General features: G+C 38.8%; 1 protein-coding gene across 1 annotated transcript; it reads left to right on the top strand.

The window, feature by feature from the left end:
• The first annotated feature begins 320 nt into the window (after positions 1-320).
• LOC134601070 (protein PET100 homolog, mitochondrial) lies at positions 321-10,639 on the top strand. Its single transcript, XM_063445493.1, has 4 exons — positions 321-426; positions 7,866-7,952; positions 9,799-9,828; positions 10,472-10,639. Exons 1-4 carry the CDS (start codon positions 400-402, stop codon positions 10,541-10,543), a joined length of 216 nt encoding a protein of 71 aa, XP_063301563.1. The 5' UTR covers positions 321-399; the 3' UTR covers positions 10,544-10,639.
• The last annotated feature ends 452 nt before the right edge of the window (positions 10,640-11,091 follow it).

Raw genomic sequence — 11,091 nt, 5'->3', positions numbered from 1 at the left:
TTTATGCATTCTCTACCAATGCGCTAAATACTGGGGAATGGTCAACTCGTGCATATTGTGTCTCTTTAACTCGCAGAAACTAAGCAAAATTTACATCGTGCTCAAAATCCGACCTCAAATTATACCGGGTGATATCGTTATTGCATTGCATTACAACATCTTCCCGGGATTATAACACGGCTAGTCTACATGTTTGCCAATAATTAAAATGGCGATTTGGTAAACTCACTAGTAATCCCACCCTTTTCTGGTGTCCTAGAGTGACAGTTTAGCATCCGCCCAGAACGTTATATTGACCAATCAGCAGCCTCAAACTAACTTTCTCTCGCACTGAGAGCGGTGATGTAACAGTGCGACCAATGAGAAGCGAGAAGGCGTGGCCAGCTTGTTGTGCTGAATATGGGGGTGAAGCTGGAGGTTTTCAGGGTAAATATGACATGTGACCTTCTAACCCTTTTTTTTTTATCTCTCGGGTAACAGATGAGGGTTAAGGTATTCTGTTTGGGAATTGCTGGGTTTTTATTATAAGGGTTGCCCCCTGCTGAGGTCAGAAGAGGTGCACATGTAGTCATACTGCACATTTCTCCTACAGCAGAGGTGAAAGGGCTGTCCCCTAAATCTTACTAGGTGCTCATCCTATAAGTCTTCTGAGGTTTTGGCTTTATATTTGTCACCCAGCTATGTGCTTCTTAAAGGCAAAGCCATGCATGCATACAGAGAAATGACTTTGCAAATTTTGCATTTTTATGGTTGTTTAGGGTTTATTTACTAAAGTTTATTTAACCCATTCAGGACGGAGTCAATAGTGCACGTTCTGATCAAAACAAAACGTAAACAAAAACTGGTATTTGCGCTATATGTCTGTTCACCCGTAGTTCCCCTCTTTCATATTATATGCACCCACACTTATTATATATCATTTTGTTCAGGAGAAACAGGGCTTTAATTTATCATTAACTATTCATATATGGAACATAATTCATTATGAATACAATTTAAAAGAAATGGGAGAAAATAAGATTTTTGTTTTAAATTTGTATTTCCATCTGACATTTTAGCTGTGAATGTCATAATACTGTTAGGCTTTACTGCACAAAAATGCACATATTTGTAATCAGCGATGTCTCACGAGTACAACAGTATCCCCCATTAACAGGTTTTATGGTGTTTTGGAAAGTTACAGGGTCAAATATAGAACGTTCCATTTTCAAATAGAAATTTGCCAGATTGGTAATGTTACCTTTGAGACGGTGTGGTAGCCCAGCAATGAGAATTACCCCCATAATGGCATACCATTTGTAAAAGTAGACAACCAAAGGTATTGAAAGTGGGGTATGTTTAGTCTTTTTTAGTAGCCACTTAGTCACAAACACTGGCCAAAGTTAGCGTTCATATTTGTTTTTGTGTTAAAAAAGCAAAAAACGAATATTTGGCCAGTGTTTGTGACTAAGCGGCTACTAAGAAAGACTGGACATACCCCACTTGCAATACCGTGGGTTGTCTACTTTTGCAAATGGTATGCCATCATGGGGGTAATTCTCATTCCTGGGCTACCATATGCTCTCAAAGGCAACATAACCAATCTGGCAAATTTCAATGTCAAAAAAATGAAATGCAAGCCTTGTATGTGACTCTCTAACTTTCCAAAACACCATGAAACCTGTACATGGGGGGTACTGTTATTCTCGTGAGACTTCACTAAACACAAATATTAGTGTTTTAAAACAGTAAAACATATTACAACAATAATATAGTCCATAAAAGTGCCGTTCATTTGTAAAAAATGCAAACAAACGTCACTTTTACTTAAAATATCATCGTTGTAATACAATTTACCAATTTGAAACCCTAATATTTGAGTTCAGCGAAGTCTCCCGAGTAAAACAGTACCCCCCATGTACAGGTTTTATGTTGTCTTGGAGAGTTACAGGGTCAAATATAGTGCTTGCGAATTAAATTCTCTGCACTTTCTCCCTGTGTTGTCAGGTATGTCAATCAAATTTGAATTAATCAAATCACCTAATTATGTTAAAAGATTACTTAAATATACACGTAGAATTTTAATATATATGCATTTATAGGTATTTAAATACTACGTGTATACTAATGTAATCTTTTATGTAATTATATGTATTTATATATATATATATATATATATATATATATATATATATATATATATTTGCGGTTATTTGCATTTTATATATAGATAGATATATATATAGAATGTCATTCTAAGTGTATTTTGTTACCTATATATATATATATATATATATTAATAACAAAATACAGTTAGAATGAAATTACATATGTATATATAATTTATATTAAATTTTGTTTCAATATTTTATTTATTAATTTTATTTATTATTGTAATTATACGTATTTATATATATATATATATATATATATGTGTATATATCTATGTATATTATATATATGTAACGTCATTCTAAGTGTATTTTAATACTAATATATGTACTTATATTAGTATTAAAATACACTATGTATGACGTTAAATATATATAATATACATATATATTATATATATAATATATATACATGATATTTATTTATTTTATTTTTAAACATGTTTAATATTTTTTTTTTTACAGATCCCACCAGCAGGGGGACTGTCTGATAATTTAGACAGTCCCCCTGCTGGCAGATCCACAGCCAGCTATAGGGGGCCATGTGATCGCTCTTTGAGAGCGCTCTCATGGCCCCCGGGGGCCTGATTTGCCGTGGGGGGGCTGCCTGGGCTGTGAGGCAGTCCTCCCGAAGCAGAGCGCCAGTAAGGTAAGTAGACCAGCCGCTCCAGGGCCCAAAGCCGTTACGGCGTTCTATGCCGTTGCAACGGCTTTAAAGCCCACTTAAAGCGCGACGGCATAGAACGTCGTAACGGCGTTAAGGGGTTAAAACTAGAAAAGCTACAATTTCTGGGGAAATTGTGTGGTGTTCTTGCCTCCACCAGTAGTCTACAACTGGAGTGAGCGGAGTAACTGGGTGGAGTGGCTGGAGTAACTGTTGTGTGGTTGGAGTGGCTGGAGTAACTGTGGAAAGGTTGGAGTGTGGTTCACTCACTCTACAGCAAAGGCAGAGAAGAACTTTCAAATCCCTCGAACATTCCACCAACTGCCAACAGGAACTAATAGATTTCAAATAGGGCAGAGAAAAGCGGTTAAAAAAAAACTGCTCCAAATTGCTCAATAAGAATAATAATATAAATGTGAGATAATAGTAAGTGGTCTTGCCATGGAGGGATATAAATTTATATCAAAACGTTCAGCTATCCCTGCTGCCACTATTATGTTTTGTACAAATCAGCCAATAATTCCTGTATAACGAAGTACTCACTTTATTAATACATATATAACAACATCTTCATATTGCAGCCTTGTTACACAGGGTTTCTGCAGCCGCCAATTCAAATCCCTCGAACATTCCACCAACTGGCAACAGGAACTAATAGATTTCAAATAGGGCAGAGAAGAGCGGTTAAAAACAAACTGCTCCAAATTGCTCACTTCACTGGCGGTTGTCAATCTTCAAACGGTCGTATTTAAAAAACTGAAGTCACAGTTTAGATATTGCCCTATGGTGGCTAGAGTGGAATTTCAATGAATGTCAATGGACTGCATGAGTTGCAAACAAATGGTCATATTGTGAAAACTATCAGGACTATGGCTTAGCCGTGGACATGTTTAGTGGCAGCAGGGATAGCTGAACGTTTTGATATAAGATTTGTGTAGGTGGGCTTGAAAATTAGGGAGTGGTGGCAGTTTAGAAATCATGTCCTGATTTTTCAGCTTTTGCCAGCTCCCACTCTAGGTTTTCGCCATTTCGTAATTCATTCCTATGGGACCAATTTCGCCACAAGAACGACGATATTCCGTGAACCATTCGGAGAAACGTTCCACAAAGTAATAGCAATCCAATCGGGAACAATCCACACTTTTTGGTATATTTTTGTCTATGTAGTGTAAAAACTGTGGGAGGAGTTGGGGTGGTAAATTTGGCTATAATAATAATAATAATATATATGTGAGATAACATTAAGTGGTCTTGCTATGCAAGAACACTTAATTATAGGTCACAGCAGCCACACTGGTAGTATAGCTGTCTGAGAGCAGTGTTTCTAAACCTTTCATGGAGATGTACCCCTGCAGGTCTCCCAAAAATTCCCAAGTACCCCGACCTCAAAAAAGTCATTTCTATTGATTTAAAGGACCACTATAGTGCCAGGAAAACAAACTTGTTTTCCTGGCACTATATAGTCCTTAGGCCCGCCCCCACCTTCAGCCACTTACCTTAATCCAGCTCGGGGCTCCGTTGGCGCTGGTCACCTCTCCTACCCCTCCGACGTCAGCTCCCGAGTTGAGTTGAATGCGCATGCGTGGCCAGAGCCGCAAGCACATTCAAACCGCCCATAGGAAAGCATTACTCTTTTCACATTGAGCGTCGTGGAAGCACCTCCAGCGGCTGTCAGGAAGACAACCACTAGAGGCTGGATTAACCCTGCAATGCAAACGCTATGTTTACAGCTGCAGGGTTAAAACCTGGGGGACCTGGCACCCAGACCACTTCATTGAGCTGAAGTGGTCTGGTTGACTATAGTGGTCCATATTGGAGAGCAAGCCTGATTAACCCCTTAAGGACACATGACATGTGTGACATGTCATGATTCCCTTTTATTCCAGAAGTTTGGTCCTTAAGGGGTTAAAGGTAGTAACAAATATTTTTTTAAATAAAGATGACATAATGTGAATTTTGTGTATTTAAGGAGGAGTGTATGAAATATGTATATTAATCTGAAGTCCATCCCGCATCCCTACCTTTGGGAGAGCTGGAGCGGATCCTTTCCCTGGGGTTCATTGTGGAACTTGTGTATTCTTTGTGCTCTTCCAGCAGTAATCCCTCACGTGGTGTTTAGTGATGCCTGCGTGACATCATAAACCAGCTTGTGGCATCATCGCAGGGTGTGCTTCCCGACTCTCCTCATGACACCACATTTTCCCCTCCTGACACATTCGGGTAAGCAGGTGCATTCTCTGCCTTCGCACACAGTCAGCCAGCTCCTGGGGGCTTAAGTTGGCCAGCAGGGCAGCTTTCTGAATACTACTTGATTGTGGTGCGCATAGCACAGGTTGAGAATCTGTACCTTAGAGAATATTGCTAGTGTGAGTACTGATATAGTACTGATATGGGTTCCTGGCAGGTGAAACAAACCAGGAGCTGAATAGCACTGACGGAATGAAGGTAGTGGCGGCTGCGAAGGCTAGTTTCAGGTAAGTAAAACCCGCCTTCCCCTGCATCAATTGGCCACAACTCTTAAAGCTGAGCTGACACCATCAGATGGCTTTGCAAAAAAAACAGTTGGTGACAGTTACTTTAAATTTTATATTCACTTTAATAAATAATCCTGTTTGTGTTGTGTACTGCTCTTCTCACATAGATAATTAAGTGAAGAAATGATGAACTATCAATTTAGGCGAAATGTTGATTCCCCTTTAAAAACTTTTACTGTGTGGCAACATTGCCCCTAGTGGTCATCATTGCTCCTTTCCAAATGGTTTTTCACTAACAGTATCTTTTTTTCCCAGTACATTTCTTTAAAGGGGGCCTGTCACCTGTCATGGTTTTTAATATCATGGTTGCTTATGCCATATAGTTAACTAATATGAATTTCTGAGGTATGACAATTAGAGCAGAGAATCCCACCTTTTTAGCTTGCAACTTGGCATTTTAGCTCCCTGTCAGTCATTGTTCTAAGGCAGCTCTGGCCTTTGCCCCTGGCAGTTGGCATAGAGAGAGAAAACATACAGTGAAAAGGAGAAATTAAACAATGTTTCTATTGCTGCTATTGATTCGCAATGCTTGTTCTGGCTTTGGCTTTCCCAAACTGGATTATGATGTCCTTTGCTAAATGTTTTATGTAAATTTACAGAAACAGCATCTCATTGAAAATGTTAACTCAAGATCCATCGGAACTTGAATGTTACATTCCAGCTGCAGGATACCTTGAGTGAGGTTTCTAAGCAGAGACTGCTTTTCATGAAAATAGTCTTCACTGTAATAAATTAATGAGGGTTAGCATGTAAATTGAAAACAAATTGAGTCATAGAAATTTAAATATAGACATTTGACCCTTTTTTACAATTTACAACAAACTGTCATGATAATGGCAATCTTGATCTTGGTTGGACCATGGTTGATAATGAGTCTCTTGGAAGAATATTACAAGTTAGGTCATGTAATGACTTCACACAGAAAGACCATTCCATTCGGGATCTTAAAGCGACCCTATAGGCACCCAAACCACTTCAGCTCATTGAAGTGGCCTGGGTGCACGGTCCCTGTCAGTTTAATCCTGCAATGGTAATTATTGCAGTTTTTGAGAAACTGCAATAATTACCTTAAAGGGTTTACTCCAACTCTTGTGGCTGTCTATCAGACAGCCACTAGGGGCTCTTTCGGGTGGTTAGGCGACATTTGGTTGCCTAACTGATGCTAGCCTTTCTTACGCTATGCTTGAGGACATCTAGTGTCAGCTAAAACCCCACAGGAAAGCATTGAATCAATGCTTTGCTATGGAGTTCTCCTAATGCCATTGCACCGCTTGCCACGCATGTGCATTAGGTCCCCAATGTTGGCCGGCGTCAGGAGAGGAGGAAGGAAGGCGAAGCCTGACCCGGCGCTGATGGATATCGGTGCTGGGATCAGGTAAGTGACAAAAGGATTTTAACTCTTTCTTTGCTGAGGGGGACACTATAGGCCAGGAACACAATTTTGTTTTCCCTAGCCTATAGTTTCCCTTTAAAATCAAAATACTTAAAAGGAACAGAAATACAAAGGAGAGGAGAGCAATTTGCATCTTAGCTTACTTGTTTCACAGGGGTCAAAAATGCTTTAGAGTTGACAGGAGGAACTCCCAGAAGCTCATTATTACAAATTTCTGTTCGTCCAATAAACAGGTATTTCAAATAACTGCAATACTTAATTATTCTGCATCCACCTTTCTGGAGTAAATATAACTCAAATATTACGTCATATACTGAAACTCACATAAAGGACCACTATAATCACCCAGACCACTTCAGCTCAATAAAGTGGTCTGGGTGCTAGGTCCCTCAGGTTTTAACCCTGCAGCTGTAAACATAGCAGTTTCAGAAAAACGAGGGAGCCTGGCGCTGGATAAAGGTAAGTGGCTAAAGTGGTTTTAACCCCTTCAGCCCAGCAGGAGAGGGTCCCTGAGGGAGGGGGGCACCTAAGGATTAGATAGTGTCAGGAAAACAAGTTTGCTACTTCTTCTGCAACTAAGCCTTTGTGGAATTTTAGGAAAGCTTGGGATCATTGTCTTTTTGGAAGGTCCAATGAAGCTTAAGCTTCAGCTTGCTCACAGATATCATGAGGTTTTCTCCTAGGATTTCCTGATATTTCAATGGATTCATCTTACCTGTGTAGTCTTTGTACTGCAATGTAAACCTTGCAGTTTCTCTAAAACTAATGTTTTACATTGCAGGACTAAGAGGGACAGGGACATTGCACCCAGACCTCTTCAATTAGATGGTGTGGTCTGGGTTTGTATGGTATCCCTTTAATGAACTACTGCTTGTTATGATACCATGTTATGTTAGTCCACAAACATGTACACATGTTTGTTTTTTTTCAGATAGTTTTGTTTGTGGCCCACATATTTTTTTAGGCTAACTAGATCAAAAGTATGTTATCACCTCCTAAATCTCTTTACTAGTGATAATATAATAAAAAGTAACAGTTTTGGTTGTGGCAATAATTTTATATTCAGTTTCAAATAGTGGACTAGCTTCAATCACAGGTCTGATCGCTCATATTTGTCTCCACAGATGGCTCTGTATTTGTCATTTCCAGTCTCCATGTTTTGGATCTCTAACCAGGCAGAGTATTTTGAAGAGTATGTTGTGAAGCGTAAGGTGAGTGTCTGCCTGATTTATTGATCTCTAGAATGTAAGCTCATTTGAGAATGGCCCTCAACGCCCTCTGTTCCTGTGTGTTCAATTTGTCTTGTTGCAAGTACATGTCTGTTAGTCCACCTTAGGTACAGCGCAATGTAGTTTGTTGGTGCTTTATAAATAATATTAATATTAACAGAGGAGGAGATAAGAAAATCTATATTAAACAGACTGTGGGAAAAAAAGGAAATGTAAACATTCGATCTCTCTTTACAGGAAGTGTTGAGGAAGGCATGCATGCTAGTCACATGCAGGGAGATGTGACTAGGGCTGCATATATAAATGATTTAACTCCTAAATGGCAGAGAATTGAGCAGTAAGACTGCATTGGTATGATCTATACACCAAAACTGCTTCATTCAGCTAAAGTTGTTTTTGTGCCTATAGTGTCCTTTTCTAATAACTAGCAGCTCCACACTACAGAGTTATAGCAATCGTGATTTATAATTCTAGGCTAACAGGAATTTTAATGTTACCCATAAAGAATAACAGGAGACAATAAGCGCTTCTTATTGCTCCTTGTCATGCTAGCTGCTACATTTTATCAGCAGGGTATAGTGTTTAAGTCTCCATACAACCCTTTGGCCATATATACCGTCTTTCCCCGAAAATAAGACTGGGTCTTATATTAATATTCCCCCCCCCCGAAAAGCGCACTAGGGCTTATTTTCGGGGGATGTCTTATTTTGGGGGAAACCGTAGCAAGCATGTGTTAGTAAGCAGGTCTGGGAATTCCCCCAAACCTAGACCTGTTCACTAAGGCATGGAATCCCACAAATCTATGTTCAGGGAAACTTGCCCTCAATTAGTTTACTCGTGAAAGGAATTCCGTGAACTATTTATTTATAAAATATTTTACCAGGAAAGATACATTGAGATTTCTTTCGTTTTCAAGTATGTCCTGGGTCCACAAAACATTGCATTGATTCATTATGGTACAATAAAATACAAAAACAATAATAATACAAAATATATACAAAATTTAACATAGAACAGGTAGGAAATATATAATCAGCCATGACATGTGCATTCTGTTTTGAGGTAGGTAGAGAGGGATCTCTTAAAGGACTTTAGGCTTGGGGAAGATTTTAAAGTGTGCATGAGGTCGTTCCACAATTGCGGCGCTCTGTAGGAGAAGGAGTATCGGGCCGCTTTCTTTTTGTATTGTGGTAGACTAAATAAAGTGCTGGTACTGGATCGGAGGATATAGGAGGTGGGAACAACCGAGGAGAACATTCTGCTCCGGTACGGTGGGAGTTTCCCAGAAAAGCTCTTAAACACAAGGCTGGAAAGATGAAGGGTGCGTCTGGATTCCAGCGACAACCAGTTTAGTTATTTTAGCATGTCACAATGGTGGTTCCTGTAATTACATTGAGGGATTGCGGTGCAGATGCATATACTACATCCCCATAATCAATGAGTGGCATCAGCATTTGCTGTACAATCTTTTTCCTTTACTGCAGGGCTTAGGCAATCTTAGGCATTAGGAAAATTCCCCGAACATAGATTAGCTAACCAGCGACTAGGGCTTATTTTCAGGGTAGGGCTTATAATACGAGCCTTCCCTAAAAAAAAGCTAGGGCTTATTTTCGGTGAAACAGGGTATTTGAGTGTTTCTCAAACTTATTCCTCCAAGTTGCCCATAAGTTGAGTTTGGCTATTTTGGCTTACAATTTTAGCCTTGATGTTTCCATTTGCATTTTAATTTGTTCTCAAAGCTAAACTCTTCTAAATCATTTATGATATTTTTTTTAAACATGCAAGTCTCTTTTTACAGTAACATATACTTCTTATTTCTTTATAACAGAGACAATTATTTCCCCCAGAGCGGGAAACGGTAAGTGCTGTGTTAGTATTTCAATCTGTTTGTAAGGTGTATTGATGTGATCTAATGGTGGTTGTATGTGGTTTGTGTGTCAAGTGGGCAAATACAATATCTGCTCTCTTCCTCTACATGTAGTGTATATGCATAGTGAATAAAGCCAGTATTTTTTATATTTACATATTGCTGTACTGCTTATAAGTTTATTCCTGCTTGGTACAGTCTGTTTTCTACCTAATGGGTACCAACAGTATGTTTTGCCTCTTTCTTCGTTTAGCATATACAACAAAGAGAACAATGTTTAATTGTGGCATTCCTCTCTCTACACCTGTATAGTGTGTTTACAGAATTTTTACAGACCGTCTTTGTGGGTGGGTGTGTTTTGCCTGTATGAATCTGTATTGTATATATCTAATATGCATAGTTAGCTGTGCTGTCCCTGGTTGTAGCTTTAAAATAAATTACCTAGTAAAGGAATATCCTTCCTATACTATTTGTTGGGTAAGACTGGTTACATAATTCTGGCTGGCACATAATTAGAAGCATTTGGCACATGAAGCTATATGCACAAAGGTAAGGATATGTTCTCCTTTCAGTAAAATGTGCATGACTTAGATTTTTTTTTTTTTCTCTTTTTATTTCTTTTATTGTTGTATAGAGAAAAGAATTTGAAGATCAACGTGAACATTTCAGAAAACAGAGAGATGAAATGATGGAACAAATGAAATAGATCTATTGGTTATTATATTCCCTTTTTCAACAGAAATTATTGCCCATTTTACAACATGTAAATTGTTATTTTTTTGTACAAATATAAATTGAGATGCGGATGTTTGTAAGACTGTTTTTATTTAAAACAGAGAAAGGGTACTATACTATTTTTTTTATTTTTTTTTTGGTGGGGGGTGGGTTGTTTTGATAAGAAGAGGTCTGTTGAGTAGATTAAAGGAGAGGAAAAAGCACTGTGTTAGGACTAGTACACTTTAAAACAAGCATAATACAAAACTACCAACTCGGAGATAGAATCTTCGTTTGCCCTCAGTTCTTAGTAACCTGTTGTACACTCTTAAGGATATACACCCTCACTCAGCGGTTACAACCATAGCCACACCTTTCCCACTTAGTGCTCGGCAAAGAGTGTCAAATCCCCATATCAGCAGTATGAACCGGAGCAATCAGGGTTTGTACCGTCAAGAGAACTAGGAGACAATACCCGCCATTTTTTAAATGTAATCACTTGGGCACAAGTCAGCAAACAGAAGGGTTTATTATTAGCCC

This window comes from Pelobates fuscus, chromosome 3 (assembly GCF_036172605.1).
Source record: "Pelobates fuscus isolate aPelFus1 chromosome 3, aPelFus1.pri, whole genome shotgun sequence".
Taxonomy (NCBI): Eukaryota; Metazoa; Chordata; class Amphibia; order Anura; family Pelobatidae; genus Pelobates; species Pelobates fuscus.
Note: the sequence above shows the minus strand (reverse complement) of the source record. Positions and strands in the feature narration are given on the sequence as shown.

Excerpts from the sequence above, each read along its gene's own strand:
- LOC134601070 (XM_063445493.1), top strand. The coding sequence starts at position 400 with ATGGGGGTGAAGCTGGAGGTTTTCAGG. Across the intron at positions 7,953-9,798 it reads AGTATGTTGTGAAGCGTAAG|AGACAATTATTTCCCCCAGA; the intron begins GTGAGTGTCTGC and ends TCTTTATAACAG. Across the intron at positions 9,829-10,471 it reads TTCCCCCAGAGCGGGAAACG|AGAAAAGAATTTGAAGATCA; the intron begins GTAAGTGCTGTG and ends ATTGTTGTATAG.